Here is a 15,939-nt window from a genome sequence, read left to right as displayed (position 1 = left end):
GGGGCCGCCCCCGCCGCCACGGGGAAAGGGCGCGCCCGAGCCGCGCCGCCCCAGCCCCTGCTCCGAGCGCACCGAGGCCTCGGCTCCACTCCGCCCCAGCCCCTGCTCCGAGCCCTCGGCACCGCTCTACCCTGCCTGAGGAACCGCCAGGAACAGTTTTCGGGAAAACGAAAAGTCTAATTCGGGTCGTTTAAGTAATAAGGATGCATTGTGTTGGATTGCACGAGGACGGTTGGTGAGAGCATCTCTCAAGGAGAAAGGCTGAGGCAGTTGGGCCTGTTTAGCATCGAGAAGAGACGGGTGAGAGGGCACTCATGAATGGTGAATATCTGAAGGGAAAGTGCCAAGAAGAGGGAACTAAGGCTCTGCTTAGTGGTGCCAACCACTGGGACACAAGGCAACAGGCAGAAACTGATGCACATGAAGTCCCAGCTGAACATTAGGAAGAACTTTCCTATGTGAGTGACCAAGGACAGGAATGGATTGCCCATATGGAGGGCATGGAGACTTTTTCACTGGACAGATTTTATCTGGCCACAATCCTGTGCCGTGTGCTCTAAGATAACCCTGCTTGAGCAGGGGGCTTGGACCAGGTGACTCGCTGTGGTGCCTACCAACTTCACCCATCCTATGATTCTGTGGATATTGCAAAAGCAGATGCAGTTCTGGTGCTGGTGGGCCCAGGTGAGGGCTCAGTGCCCTTGCAGAATGTGGTGTGTTCTATGAGCAGCAGACTTTGGGAAAAATGCACCAAGGTTCTTCTGAGAGTAGTTCTCCAACTAGGTTACACAAAGACCTCCAACAACTGCTGCACAAGAGCAAAACAACCTCACAGTAGGGGATTCCAGTGCTACAACTGCACAGGCACAACCAAGTGAATAAAGCATGTATGTAGTTGCTGGTCACTTCCATTAAAGACATTTTAAAAACCTTTTGCAATTCATAAAGGGAAAACAGAAAAAGACTAAAATTAGGATCATCCTTGAAATGTCACTTTCGTTGGAATTTAAAGTAGAGGATTTAAATCATAGATTTTAATATCCCCTGGACCGATGGGGCTTTTGCTAACACTTACTTGTTCTTCAAGTTAAAGAAATAACAAGAACTGGTAAAGCTGACAAGGAAGGAATTGGCAAATGCAAATGCACTTGGAGACAATTGCTATTTAACTGCCTCTTTACAAAAACATTCTCCAATATCCAGCCATGCAAGCAGATTTTATAAGAAAGAAACTCAGTTCTACCATTACAATGCTTGGTCAGCACTGTTCACACTAAGATACTTAAGGAGGAAAACACCTCCTCTGTTCCTTCCATTCCCTATTTCCCAGAAACAGGGGAAAAGACTGAAAACAAACCAAATCTTGTCTCCTCACAGTCTTGGTGAAATAAAGCCCTGTTAAAATGTCAGAGGTCATCATCAGAATAAACTCTGTCACTGACCCATCCAATACCGATGATACTGTTTCTGATACTCTTTCTACAAAGAGTAGTACAATCTTTCCATTAAAATACACCAACATTGTGAGGTAAACACACTCTTTTTCTGTATTACCTTCTCTTTTTCTGTATTACCTTCTCTTTTTCTGTATTACCTTCTATCGTAAGAAATGAGCTGTGCAGTTCAATTTGTAAGCAAGGTCTATCATGAAAGACACTCTGGTCTCATTTCCTTCTCTGAACTGCTGGGGTTTGAGTTACATCTACTGCATCTCTATAATTTCTGTGCTACCTATAGAGATGCCAAGAGATTCCTCCCCTACTCCAAAGAAATGCTGGTTCTGCACTTCAAGCAGCTCCAAGAAGTGACAAGTTTAGCCTAATTGTGTTTGAGGACACAGGATAAACTTTCAAAATTATAAACAAAGCAACACTGTGAATATAATTAGGGAAAAAAAGCGCAATGTGAATATAACAAAAGTGACATCAATTCAGATATTTTTCCTTTTGGAAATAAAAGGATTTTAATGGTTTTAAAAACTTTCCTGTACAAAAACTGATCAATGACTGGCGTTTGCTTCCCCATGGTGGCAACACTTCTAACTACTGTTTCATTCCGCAGCAACTCCCACAGGTCCTGTAACAAAGATTATCTCTTTGGCCAGTGGTGTGTTGAACTCCTGCAAAAGAGTTTAAAAAACACTTTAATTCTTGCAGTTAATTCACTCAAGAGTGAAAACAAGCCATGTTACAATGATTCTATCAAGGGAGGGTCCTGAGGCACAGAGTACCCTTCTCCCTCCAATGCTGCCCTTAGGTAGTGTTGCTCTTGTATGACTAAGTAACACACAATAATCAAACCCTGCGAGCTAAACACTAAGTATCTATTCAGAATAAGAATGTTCATACTTGACAGTACTCTTATTCCTCCCAAACTAGGCAGATGTTCTACATTTCCACCTATCTCTGACCAAAGAAAGCAACTCCCACACCCTTTAACACCAACTTTTACCTCAGCATTTCAAACCTTCCACCCAGTCATTGCATTAATCTAAATTTTTGCATTAATTGTCTTGCATTAATCCTAAATTGTTGGGTTTTTCTTCTTTTTTTGTCCTTTAAACTGATGTCAGGGTGTGATGCAACCTCTTCCATTAAATATATGCTCAACCTCCCACAGCAGCAGAAGACAATAGCTGTGGTCTGCCCATGGTTCTGGGGCAGGGCTGTGCAAACACTCCAGCTGGATGAGGGCAGGATAAAACCACACCTTTCAGCTTTCCCCACCAGGTAGGACATGCTCCGGTTTCCAGACTGTTGAAGTTTGTTAGGTCCAGCAAATTTCTGCACAGAGAAACAAACAAACAAACAAATAAAACACCACCACAGTGAGGTTCCTCTCAAGCATATTCCACGTGCTGCCTTATCTTTCCAATTTCACAGAACTCTGCTCATTGACTTCCCTGTGCTCGTCACAGACTTCCTAAATATGCATAAAAAGGCATCACAAAACATTGTGTCTGTTCATCAGCAAGCCATAGTTTGATTGTTTATGGTTTTTTCCTTCTTTTCAACCTCAATTAGCAATAAGTAAAAAAAATCTCTGAGCTGAGACTGTTCCTAATAACAGTACTTGGGAGGGGTACATGAGCAACAAGCAAAGCTGACATGTCCTGGAACCACTGGAATGCCTGTGATTTTTGAGAATTTAATTTGGAACTGGAATTTGTAGTGGTTTGCTGTGGTCCAAATGTCATGCTTGTGACGTACAGAGGCATAGGTGTGAGCAATGTATGAATATGTGGGAAACAACAAGAGTCTGAGGGACTCCAAGGAAGCTCCTCCTGAATGGAAAGAAATAATGAATAATGAACTTGGGAATGGAAGCTGCATCTCAGCAGCTGTTAGGGAACATTCTGCAGATGCCCAAAATATCATGTGCCCTCCCAGAGAGCCCCTGGCTGGGTACATACAGTCACCCACATTTCTGTTCCTCCTTTCATGACAGTCCCATACCTTGCCTGTGTGAGCTTGCTTGGCAGGATCAAATTGTGGTGACTGTTTTGATTTGCTGCCTCCTAAGAGAGAGAGGAGAGAAGCTGTTACTAAAATTTTCTATAAAGAACAATGAATTCCACAGTGCTCCTCTGATGATATGGAGGTTTCACTACAGTCTCCCACACAGTAAAATGCAGAACAATCTTTTAAGGGCAGGAGATGTTTTTGAATAGCTGCTTTTTTTACAAAGGAGTCAAATCTCCTTTGCCTCTTAGTTCCTGGCTCCAATTAAACAGATAAGAGAAAAGAAACAAAATCCAAATCCACAACCCACTAGGCCAATTGTTTCAGGATTTGTTTCCAAATCAGAAAAGGAACACTAAAGTGTACATTCCTCAAGTCAATTTCTTGAACTATTTCCCCACTATAAGGTAAGCACAGTGTAACAGTCTGTACTGCACTGGCACCCACACTCACACAGCCCTCTCAAGGCTCAGCTGGTGACATTTTCCACAGTGTGCAGCGCTCTAGAAGGGATCAGATCTTACCTGCAAACACTTTGAAGCTGGAATTTCTGTAATCAAAGGGGGTGAACTGCCTTAGTGCTTCCAGCTCTTCTGGTTGCTGGGTTTTTTTCTGCCGTTTCTTTTCTTGCGTTGGCAGCTCTGCTCCTGTTTCTGCTCCTATTTCACTTGTGTCTCTCTCCTTCTTCCTATGAGCTTGCTCCTGCTATGAAAGCAACCCACAGAATAGAAAAAAGGATAAGTTGAAGAAAGGAGAATGAAACAACTCATTGGGCAAATTAACTGCCCCATGGAGCCAGGCTTCAGTGACTCCTCTTGTCTTTGGCAATACTTGCATGGGGAGAAATCTCTGTGCTCTTCCTGGGGCCTAAACTGCTATTTTTTATTTTACCTCACAGTAGGGACGTCTATAAAAAGCTAAATTGTCATTTCACAGGATATGGGAAGCTGAGATCTGCTGTGGCCCCACTGGCATATTTGGGTGAACCTGTGCAGAACAACTGAAGCACCTTAAAGGAAGTGAGGAGCAGTGGTGCATCAGCGGGAAACATCCCCTACTGCACACGTGGAGGGATGGGATGATGTGCACAGCACAATTAGCAGGAGCCTGTTGTTACACCCAGGGCAGCACCACACAAAGACTACTATCAATTATATTGATATTTATATATCTATTCAGGTATTTCAGTTACAGGGCTCAGTTTCATTCTGAATTATGTTATAACAGTCAAGATGAGCAATGGCTGAAAGGAGGAATTCTATGACATACCATGGCTTGCTGGCGAACAGATACAACATTCTGTGCTGGCTTTTTATTGAACTTCTGTGTCTGGACATGGGCAGCTATGGAGACAAAGAAGCATTACTGTAAAAAGCAGGAGTAAGTTAGCCAGGGGCTTAGAAAAAGGCAAGCAAAGCAGCTTGTATCAAGTCTCAAGACACACCAAGGAAGGGAAGAATGGCTGTACCTGACTGCTGGGCTGCTTTCTTATTGGTTTCATTCTTGGACTTCTTCTGTCCTGGTGCCTGACTCATCAGCTTCCATCGATTGCTGATCTGCAATGAGAAAGTATTACCTAGAAACACTTTCTTTGAAGTTTTATGGCAAGAAGTTGTTTATAAACTTGCTAACACATGCTGGTGCTCATTAAGAGTACAAAACATGAAATTCAACTGTAAGACATTAAGATCTGCTGCACCATGTGAAGTAAAACCAAATGGTTTAAAAGTTCAAAGCTACAAACAAGCCTCAAAAACAAATGCACATACTTTCAGTAGAGTTTTCAGCTTTGACAAACAGGACTATGCAGGAGAATGTCTCCAATCCCTGGTTCTTCAAAGGATACAATGTCACAGAAACATGTTAAGTTTCTCAAGAAGTATCCAAAGAGAAAAAAAAATCTATATTGCTGAGTCTCCCAATGGAAAATAAACTACTTATTTGTTTCTTTTGTACTACTTGGCAGGAAATTTTAGCACCGTTCTTACTTCATAAATCTTTGATGATGGGTCAAACTTTGCAGATTGTGAGACATAGGCAGAATTCTCCTCTGGAGGTAGATACTGTAGAGAGGAAAAAAAATTGCTTTAAACAGCATGTGACATTTAGCTCATTGCTAAAATGCTACTTGTTGTAAATCAGTGAGTTCATTTGAAGAAATATTCTACAGATAGAACACCTTGTGGAAAAAAAGAAGTCAACACAGCTACTGCCAAGAGAAATACTAAAGAAAAAAAACAACTAAAACCCCCTCCCCACAAAACCAAACACCCTCAACAGATCAACCATCAACTGCACACCAGAAAAAATTCTGGTATTATTTTCTAGGAATTTACCACTCCAAATGTGTAACAGCATTCTATTGTTCTTCTGATTCATTACAAGAGTAGAATCAGCTTACTAATCCTAGCCACAAAGGAGAGATCAAAAAACCTGAAAAACCAAAACCTAGCTTAAAAAACCATGGTGAATGGTTTCTTTACTATGTAGAAAGACTTGTATAAAAGAGGTATTTAAATGTGTTTTGAAAACAAGCCCACACATGTGTCTTTGTAAGGACAATCCCTTGATTCCAGTCAGAGAGCAGCAGCTGATGCTTTATCAATGATATGATATGCCTGAAAAACAAGCTCAGGGCACCCTCTGCATTGGGTAATCTGAATCCCACTATTGGGAGCTTTTACCATTTTAAATGGATTTTCAAAGGACTCCATTATTAGCTGAGCTTTCCGCTGTGCAGTGGTTAAAGTCCTCTTATTTCCTTCATTTTCATCACATTCCTTAAAAGAAAAGAAAAAAATGAAGAAATATTAACACAAACATTCTTTTTGTTTAGCTACTGCCATTTCATGCCATGCTGCTTCTCACTCTGAAATTCTACTGACAGCAGTGTCCCTCCAGAGACATGGAGTAACCTTGCTGGCTTCCTAACCCAGTTGTCTTGGTTAGGCCTTATGCCTGTCAAAAGTCAGTACCACTGCCTTGCATTCCCACCTTATTTCAACACTTCCACACAGTTTTGTCAGATTACTAAATCTGTTTTCTAGTATTTCAATTCTGACACTGTCACAAACATACTGCTTACACTGAATATGCTGACAGTGGTAGTAGCAACAAGACATGTTGATTCTGGCTGATTATCTTGAATATCCATTGTCCTCTCACTGTCTGAAAAGAGACAAACATCTTCCAAAACCAGTGCAGGGTCTGCATGAAAAGGAGACAAAATTTTTATTAGAGTCTTGTGTATTTTACTGCTCTTTTGTGTCATGAGGTTTCCCTGAAAGTTTTTTCAGGACTGCTTATTTTCCCCATGTCAAAGCTCAATCACTGTATTATTAGCACAGCTTTTAGGTTAACTCTAAATTACCCAAGGCAGAGTTATTCTGAAAATCATCCATAGGAATCCGTGAGCTGTCATGTGGTCCAAAGAGGGCATTCTCCAGCTTCTGCAGAGAGATTCAAATTATAAACACCGTTGACACAATATGAATCTATTACTTTCACATAGTTTAATGAAAATTCAAAAAAAAGGGATGAAATTCAGAGATGGAATATTAGTGCAGCTCATGTGCCAGAGCACATTGCATCTGGCATCAAAAGGCTACCTGTGCAAACACCCACGAGCTAATGAGATGCTGTACTTCATGTACATGACAAGAGAGAAGAGTCAGCCTTAGAAACTTATCTGAAACCTCTCTTCTTACAGCTCAGTCAAAATATTCCAACATACATGAAACTGTCCAGCAGCCAGAGTGTTTGCTGATGAAACCTTAAGTGCTGCTTTATGGTGGTTTGTAAAATATCAGTTAACAACTGGTACTATTATGAATCTGGCACAGATAAGTACCATTAAGCTAAAGCAGAGAAACTTGTAAAATGGATGAGAGAAGCAATTTACTAGCAGGTAGAATTTGGATACATTTGTTTCCAAGTTTAAGGCTTAAGACATTAGGTAAAAATACAATGCAAACAATACCTCAGGGTTGGGTAGAGGTGCTCTCTTCCTGACTGCTGAAGTAATCTCAGACTAGAATGGGAGAGAAAGGTCAGTCACTTAAAGGCCCTGTTTCTGCTAGACTGGCCACCTTATCAATGTTTTCATCACATTTATTACAAACTAGCAGGTTAATAAAATGACTTTCTTCTTCTCCTGCAGTGTTTGCACTTGGCTATACATTCAAACACCTCACACAGAGAGGGCACATTCTTGCTCATATGTTTTTTTCACTATGGATGAAAGCTGTATTAATATCAACACGCTGCTGATATATTTTAACTGATTAACTTCTTACACCTAGGCTGGTTCTTTGGCCTCACCACCTGCTGATATATTTTAACTAATTAACTTCTTACACCTAGGTTAGTTCTTTTGCCTCACCATAGCTGTAAAATATTTATGAGTCCATTTACATGGCCAGCAAATTCCACAACGTGCAGTTCTTCCTCACACAGGCAAATGTGATGTACAGTATAAGACAAACTGCATTCTATTCAAGGAGTGTCTGTTCATTTACTGCTGCAGTTTTCCAGGAAACTACACTGTGTGTAAGCCACTACACAGGAGACAGGCAAGAAGTTACAACATATCTTTCTGTATACTACAAAATTCAGGGTTCTAAAAGCAAACTTCAGCATACACATCATCACAGGTGACCACTGAGCTCCAGGGCCTGGCTTAGGGATGCCAGTGATTAATCTCCTGTGTGGTACAAGCTACCCCTACCTTGAGAAGAGGCATCTCTCGGGCCTGCTGAATGAGCAGATGCAATTCATTAATCTGCTGGCGAACAAGTGGTGGGACAGGGTTACAGCAAGCAATGATACCCTGGGATTCTCTGGAGAGAGAGGAGGAAAATTCAGTGTGCTGTATTTATGGCTGGTATGTCGGGCATTTGCATTCAAAGGATGTGCAATTCAAAGGATTTAATCAGTATCCTGACTGTGACAGAACAAGACAAGTCAGATTAATCTCTGTGATGAAATTCTGCACCAGGTTTGTGCAGATGAGGAGAAGCCATCAAGTCAGCTCTCCTCATCATCATTTCATTCAGTATTCACCTATGAAAGCTGAGCCAGGCAGCAGACCTGCCTTTAAAGATGTATTTTTTTTTTATTCTCAAGTATGGTTGTTAGGTGATGAGTGCCAAATGTTTGAGGAAAATATTGTATAAATTGGGTGCTTTAAGGGATCTGGCCCTTGACCTCCCCACTCCTTTAGGAATTGCAATAAAAATACAAATAAGTTTTGGGGGCACTCACCCCTCTCTTGCTCTGTAAAAGTGAAGGAATCTCAAAGGGAATTTGTAACACAGAGCAATGCAAAGGAATGTGGTTTATTAGTGCAATGCAATCCAAGTGATGTATCCCAGACATCTGAAGCCTTCTGAAGGAGTACTGCTATTTAATTCTCTTTCAAACTGAACAACTACAGAGAAAAGCAGTACTGACAGCTGGAAGGAAGGGACCAACTGCAGAAGTAATTACACACTTGGAAGCGACTTGCTGGATATTAAGATCAAGTAAGACTCCTTCAGTGTGAGCAAAACTTACTTGGGCAGCTCCTCTGCAATCTTCAACAGCATATGGTTTGGTAGCACATACCTACAACACAAAGAGGTGGTATGAATGTAACAGAATGTTAAAAACAATTAGAAACACCTTTAAAGTGCACAACTCTTCCCCCATTACAAGGCCTGAGATGATGAAATACTTTAAAAAGAAAAGAAACATAACAGAACTCCTGTGTAACAAGCAGCCTGATGTAGTACAGTAATTTCTAGAGGTAACAAAGTAGTCCCATCTCAGGGGTGGAAGGGCATAATCCAAGAGATTTACTAAAGCATTAAGTCAGTGTCCATAACAAAAGACTTCCCTACCCTGTGCTCTCGTCCTCTTGACGTGCTATCTTGTCTCTCCATGCAAACAGCAGCCTAAATGCTGCCAGCTGTTGGGTATCAAGGTGTTTTTTCTGCCTCCTGTAGAGATCAAGGTAGGATTCATCTGTAAAGAGGGGCTTGATGTATTTCTGGATAGGAAAAAAAGAAGCACTCATGAGCTTTCTGTATTACCTCTCTTAGACACAGAATCTCACATGGACATCAGGGGACTAAATTCACTCTGGTACAATGTGTCTTTGAGCTTTTTATCCTAAACTATTGGTAGGAGCCTATTCTTGAAAACACACCTCATCCATTGTTAGGGGAAACCCACCCTCATCAAATCCAGGAGCAGCTTTACTATCATCAAGCTTTACTACATCACACAAAGCCTACTTTCACACAGTGCTTTCCACAGGCACAATACAGCTGTCTATGAATGCAATTCCAGTAAGGCTTTGAACTTCTAGGATCATCCAGCAGAGCCAGAAGTGTAACATCTCTCTTGGAAAAGACACACCAGAATGCATTGTGAGGGCAAGGAATACTAGCATTCAAAAAAGAGCAGGAAGGCATCTGAATCCAAGGACCATAGCTAGTGAAAGTGACTGCACATGACTGAGTCAGAGTACATGCAGATGTTTTCAGACACACAAAAAGACATAGAATAGGTAAAGGACCTTTTCTCCTAATCCCATACTCTGATTCAGGTGAAGCTTTACCTTCAGGCAGATGTCCCTGCTGCGCTGCCACACAACCTGCAGCTGTGTGGGCTGCTCCTTCCCTCTCTCCCACAGCAGCTCCCTCACTTTATCATAGATGTAGAGCAGGTAGTGAGTGTCCTCACGGGCATACCGGATCATTTCTTCTGGCAAAGGGCTACAAAAAGAGCCAGAATTACACCAACATATTTCAGCTGTCTTGCCAAACTGTTACTTTTCTCTTAAAAGGCATATTAGGGCAAAATGCATATGAGATATGCCAAGAACTAACATGGAAAATCTGTTTTCATACTGAAAGATTGGTTAGGAAACAGCAGTAAAATGCTGTGCACTCTCCAGTTCACATCCTTGTTTGTGTGCTGGAGAGCAGGGCTGCTGTGTAGCTAAGTCACGTGGCAGAACTGCTTGCTATGGTATTTGTTATAGCCCTATTCTCTCGGCAGAGCCTACAAAAGTAGACTTGAGATCTCTGTGGTGTGCAGGATGTACCTGCATAGTCAACATCACTGCTCCAACACCATCTGCTCTGCCTCGCACAGGTGATTAAATGTTTTTGTGGGGGTGCTAGAGGAGCAAATACTGTCTCTGTAACACTGTAGTGATTAAGAACTGTTCCTAAGAAGTGGGCTTCCAGATTTTCATTACTTCATCTTTGCAGATCTTTCCAAAAAGACCTCATTTAATTAAAAAAAACATGGGAAAATGTAATACTCAAAAGCTTTGGGCATAGCCAGGTAAATGCTGCGCTCATTCACTTTGAGACTAACCCATAACTATGGGTCCTGCAGGCAGAAGCTCTAGCAATGCAAACAAGGAGAAGTGCTACCTTGCAGCTCCAGCCCATTTGAGGGTCAGTTTTTACCGTATTCTCCAGTCAGCCAGCTGGTATTTCTTGTCAGCATCTACATTGCAATACAGCTTTAGCAAGTGATCCAAAGAATGTCTGCCAAGATTGAGGAGACGAGCAGCTTGGTGAGTATCAAACACATTCACCAAGTACAGACCAAAGTCTCTTTGCAGCCATTCCACATCTGAATCAGCACCATGAAGGACCTTGAAAAACATAAACATTTGGGAATGATACAAAGAACATTTCTACTCCAGGCTGGTACTGCTGTGCTTTCATACTCATGTGTCTTGATTTCTTTTCTCTGTTTTTTATTGTTAAGTACAGAACTACTAAATAAGTGCATCTGTCAAGCAATTCACTACTAACATCAAGGAAACAGGCTCCTGAACAAATTATACTGAAAGCAGAATCAAGTGATCAAGACTGAGCATGCAGTGTGATTTTAACTCTAAGAAAGCTCAAACTAAAACAATAATAATACTATTTTTTAAAAAATCTGGTGAATTTTGCAGCTGACCTTCACAATTGCAGGGTCTGTGAAGGTCTCATTGAGGATGTTCATGTCACTGCGCAGTTCCAGTGTATCAATAATGAAATCTTCTGTTCGGGTGGAAATCTGCATCAGACACGTCAAGCCAAGGAAGCTCCTGTAGGAGTGGTGCTGGACACAGGGAAGAGAGATGTAAGCTAGGATTCATTACAGAAACAATACTATTAAACAAATGGCATTCTAAATGAGGGAAGAAAGAGCAACAAGGACTTCTGTGAGAAAAAAAGACACTGGATGAGCAAACTTCCTCTTTGCAGTAACTAAGATGACATTAAAAAAACAGGATTAATTGAAAGAAGATCAAATTCACTAAGAAGTGTGCAGCCAGCCCTGCCATTGGAAAACTTCTAACACTGACACAGTTTAATTCAACCTTATAGATAATATCAGACAGACCAGGGGTCAGGAACTGTCTTTTCATCTTGGGGAGTACAAAAACCAGGAGAAAACCACCCCACACCCCACCATGAGAAGAATATAATGGTCCCCTAGCTCCTAAAAGTACACGTGTAACTTCTAAATATAAAATGCAATTGGATTACCTCTAAGTCCAAGGCAAATTCTTTACAAGTCATAAGCTTTTCATTTAGTTCTACCAGCTCATCCAGTGTGGTGATAAAATGACAGGGTGTTTCCTCAGTGGGCCTGTACATCTGGCAGAGCAAATGAATTAGGCATGGTATATTCACTGTCAACTCCCAGTCCCAACCTCCACTCTCAAACCTGAAATTTGTCAAATATGGCTTTAAATGTACTACATCTGTAGTTTAAAATTAAAGTGGGCACCAACCTGGAGTTCAGGTTTCTTGAGAACTTCATCTGGTGGAGAAAAATGCTCCAGCTCATACTGGTAAGGGTGAGCAAACCTGTGGAAATTAGGAAGAGACAAGCACAGACTAAATTCCAGTCCTCTTTATGAGGACAGAGCACAGAGGCTTTGAGAGCTATGGTAGTTTCCCTATTCTGTCTGTTTTTAAGCAGAGGTTTAATGTAACTGCAGAGGTCTAAAGCAAATCACATACAATATAGTGTGGACACAAACACATGCAGAATTGTTATACATGATGAGCATCAGCACAATCTGAGCACACAGGTTCACCCAGGGGACTCCAAGCACCTTGCTGGCAGGTTAGTTTCTTACATGTCTTGCTCAGTTTTCTGCGTCCTCTGCTGATGTATGAAGTCTGCCAAAGCAGCTGGCACATCCAAGTCCTCAGGGCGCTCCTTTCTCTGCCGTCCACTTTTTGTGAGGGCTGAACAACCAATATGGAATAACTGGACTAGGTCCCCCACAAAACATGTTCTCAGCCTACCACTATCTCCCCCTCCACCCACCACAAGAGTTTACAAAGTATCAAAAATCTTAATTTAGTACTGCTGCTTTTGCTGTCATTTTGTACCTGAAATAACAACTCAGTTACTTGGCTGTTTTTAGGAAGACATGAGGTGGTTTTGGCTCAAAAGCTTGGATGGAAATTGAAAAATCTTCAGAAAAACTTTTCAGTCCTTCCCGGTTACTGAAAGTACAACTGCATCAGTGCAGAATACAGATGAACTGGCAGCAACAGAATGTGTTCCTGAGACAGGGTGTTACCAGCAGCTTTGATAAAACACCAAAACCAAAGGTAGGTCTCCTCACACACCTACTGCAGCTCACTCATCTGAAAGAATATCTGTAAAGCCAGCTAGACTAGTCAAGACTTCTCACGCAAAAGTGACTCTCATGAATGTTCAAGGTGGTAAAAAGCAGCAGCAGATGATCTGTTTGGAACAGATTATTTGCTGTATACCAGCATGAAGATGCTGTTTGCTGACCTATCCTGACATCACAGATATGGAAACAACAGTGTCACCAAGACCACTACACCCAAACGTTCAACGTCTCCTGCTATTTGTTTTTAAAGTCTGTGATTTCTCCTCTAGACTGAGAGGACAGGCTTGTGTCAAATACTTGCAACAAATTACCCCCCCCAAAAATAAACCCCTTACCTTCAGGCAAAGGCTTCAAAGCATTTGGTTTGATAAAAATTTTAGGTACAAAGGGAGTGTTGGAATTGTCAATCTTTTCACGAAACTTCAGCTGCGGTCGAGAAATATTCTTGGCATGAAGCAGTCGGAATGTTTCAGACTGAGATCTTTTGTGGAATTCTCCTGCCTATTTAAAAAAATACAGAGGTAAAACCAACATGATTTGCCAGACATTGTTTTACTCAGTCTGATCCAGCATTCAGAGAAGGAGTTATACCCCACATTTAAAATTGAGTAACTTTTTTTCAGTAAGGAAAAAAAGTTGGGACTCAAGATCCTGAATTCATAAGCACAGGAAAGGCTGGTGAGCATGTGAAACTGAAATGGCAATTGAAAGCACAAAGATTTCAGAACCAAGTTTGAATGAACAGGAAAAAGAGAGAGGTACTTAGAATGTGTGAAAAAACATGAGGGAACATTTAACTACTCAACTCCACTGGAGAGCTGGTAAAACAGCTGGGAGAAGAGCTGAGCTAACACAGCCAAACTGAGCCTAGGGGCCTCCTCACCTTACGGTTCCAGCTGGAAACAATCATCTGTGGGGGCTGCAACCCAGCTGGCAGGACTGGCTGCTGGTTTCTATTCACTCCTGATGCTTCATCCAATAAAATACTCTAAAATCCAGAAAAACAATGTGAAACACCTCTTAAATCACCATAGTGATTTACTTTACTCTAGTCAGACTGAGTAAAGAAAGTCATGTAGGTAGATACCTCCATAGCCATCTCCCCCAAATTCTGTGCAACACAAGACAGACAAACATGGGAGGAGTATGTTGAAGATCAGGGGTGGGAAGAGTTTCTTCAGAGAAGCACTCTCAAATGTACAGACATGTTCTCAGGCTGTGAGGATTTTATGTCCAACTGCATTTAGTTTCCTCACACATCCCATATTACCTTCCCACCCCTTGGCCCACCTACCTTAGCTGCTGTGATCTCTGGCCTAGCATTTGGAAGGGTTTTTAAAATAAAAAGGGAATACATAAAATTGAGGAAATACTGACTAATTGTGGAAGCTGTGCCACTAAAGTTCTTGCAATAAAAAAAAAAGAAAGCTTGTGGCAACGGAACACTTTTTAAGAACCACATCCAGAAATAATTTGCTTACCACTCTTTCAAGAATGACATCATTGGAGTCAACCAGCATATCAAATTTATCTTCCAGCCCTGTCACTTTGCTGGAATCTTTCATGAGGCTCCGGCAGCCATGGTACTGCATCACCTGGCTCATGCTTGCAAGAGAACAGCACAGCTGTCAGCAATCTGAAAGCAGGCTATTTAAACACTAAAACATCCAATTCTCTTACACTTTCTACACTTCAAAGAAATCAAATTATAGATATCATCACATAAGCAGTAAATAGAAAAAGCAACTATACAGTATTAAAGTGTCAGAATTAGTTTCTCACAAACATGACTTTTAAAATGGACAGTATCAGGTGCTCCTCTCTGCACAGCTCCTCTCCTCATGGCAATTATAATGAAATGCCCTCTTTAAGCCTGCCACTTCAGTTGCCAAGTGCTAGAGAAGCACCTAAAACTAGATGTGTGAAATAAACCACCTTTTTACCTATGGTAAGTTTGAAGTTGTCAAATAAGGGGTTACCCTCTGGTTTGGACTGCCAGCTATCAGCACCAGCCCCGAGGTGCAGAAGGGCCCTTACCAGCTGAGCAGGCGGTCGCTCTGTGTGCTGCAGTAGGCACGGAACCCAGGGAAGCTGCAGTAGAAATCATACTCGTCTCCAGGCTGGGGGAGCCCGTTGGATGCCTTTGTTGCAGCCACCACTGTGCCGAGAGCGTACTGTGCAAGAACACCGTTATCAGCTTTTTGTCAGTATTTTGTTTTTATTTACTCCAGATACTTTTTGATAGAAATGCACTTTGCCTGGCTGGTTGGAACTGGGTGGTTCTAATGGGTGGTATTGTGGGGTTTTTCAAAGGAGTAACTTCACATGGTTATTTAGACAGCTTTAAATAACGAAAGTCCAAAAACTTCATTATAGAACTACTAAATTATTATAGAACTACTATTGATCATCCTCCAGTGATCAGGCACGAACAGGCTCCCCAGGAATGGTCATGGCCCCAAAGGCTGCCAGAGCTCCAAGAGCTTTAGGACAATCCTCTTAGGCACAAGGTGGGATTGTAGGGGTGTCTGTGCAGAGCCAGGAGCTGGACTCCTGCATGATCCTTTGCAACGCTTCCTATTTGGGATCTGGCAGCCATTCCCTCCCGGCATCAGAATCGTGCATAGGTAAAACACACGGCGGCTGACGCGATTTATGAGGCCAGGGGCAATTCTCGTCGCGACAAGCCCTCACGAGGGTCCCGGTTCCTCGGCATTTCCAGGAATCCCCGGTGGCTGACAAGGCCAGGGCCCGACCCAGGCCGGTAACAGGTCTCGATACACCTCTCTGGCCTCTGCAGCCGCCGGCCCAGCCCAAACCCTC

At 42.1% G+C, this 15,939-nt stretch overlaps 2 protein-coding genes across 2 annotated transcripts in view; both read right to left on the bottom strand.

Annotated features, from left to right (window-relative positions):
• The window catches only part of SRM (spermidine synthase), a 9,449-nt gene extending 7,927 nt beyond the window's left edge, over positions 1-1,522 (bottom strand). Inside the window, exon 1 of the mRNA XM_014309674.2 lies at positions 1,454-1,522. Within this exon, the coding sequence (XP_014165149.1) occupies positions 1,454-1,522 (69 nt within the window). The remainder of the gene's footprint in view (positions 1-1,453) is intronic.
• A 413-nt stretch (positions 1,523-1,935) lies between these two features.
• EXOSC10 (exosome component 10) overlaps positions 1,936-15,939 on the bottom strand; it is a 14,426-nt gene continuing 422 nt past the window's right edge. Inside the window, exons 2-25 of the mRNA XM_005427510.3 lie at positions 15,154-15,290; positions 14,598-14,721; positions 14,000-14,104; positions 13,452-13,617; positions 12,604-12,715; positions 12,253-12,328; positions 12,005-12,115; positions 11,430-11,573; positions 10,925-11,115; positions 10,063-10,219; positions 9,341-9,489; positions 9,015-9,065; positions 8,188-8,299; positions 7,441-7,491; positions 6,832-6,910; positions 6,547-6,668; positions 6,146-6,241; positions 5,450-5,524; positions 4,930-5,017; positions 4,731-4,804; positions 3,986-4,166; positions 3,456-3,517; positions 2,710-2,783; positions 1,936-2,119 (exon numbers count right to left, since the gene is read on the bottom strand). Of these exons, the coding sequence (XP_005427567.1) occupies positions 2,089-2,119; positions 2,710-2,783; positions 3,456-3,517; positions 3,986-4,166; positions 4,731-4,804; positions 4,930-5,017; positions 5,450-5,524; positions 6,146-6,241; positions 6,547-6,668; positions 6,832-6,910; positions 7,441-7,491; positions 8,188-8,299; positions 9,015-9,065; positions 9,341-9,489; positions 10,063-10,219; positions 10,925-11,115; positions 11,430-11,573; positions 12,005-12,115; positions 12,253-12,328; positions 12,604-12,715; positions 13,452-13,617; positions 14,000-14,104; positions 14,598-14,721; positions 15,154-15,290 (2,568 nt within the window). The 3' untranslated portion in view covers positions 1,936-2,088. The remainder of the gene's footprint in view (positions 2,120-2,709; positions 2,784-3,455; positions 3,518-3,985; positions 4,167-4,730; positions 4,805-4,929; positions 5,018-5,449; positions 5,525-6,145; positions 6,242-6,546; positions 6,669-6,831; positions 6,911-7,440; positions 7,492-8,187; positions 8,300-9,014; positions 9,066-9,340; positions 9,490-10,062; positions 10,220-10,924; positions 11,116-11,429; positions 11,574-12,004; positions 12,116-12,252; positions 12,329-12,603; positions 12,716-13,451; positions 13,618-13,999; positions 14,105-14,597; positions 14,722-15,153; positions 15,291-15,939) is intronic.

Source organism: Geospiza fortis, unplaced genomic scaffold (assembly GCF_000277835.1).
Source record: "Geospiza fortis unplaced genomic scaffold, GeoFor_1.0 scaffold132, whole genome shotgun sequence".
Taxonomy (NCBI): Eukaryota; Metazoa; Chordata; class Aves; order Passeriformes; family Thraupidae; genus Geospiza; species Geospiza fortis.
Note: the sequence above shows the minus strand (reverse complement) of the source record. Positions and strands in the feature narration are given on the sequence as shown.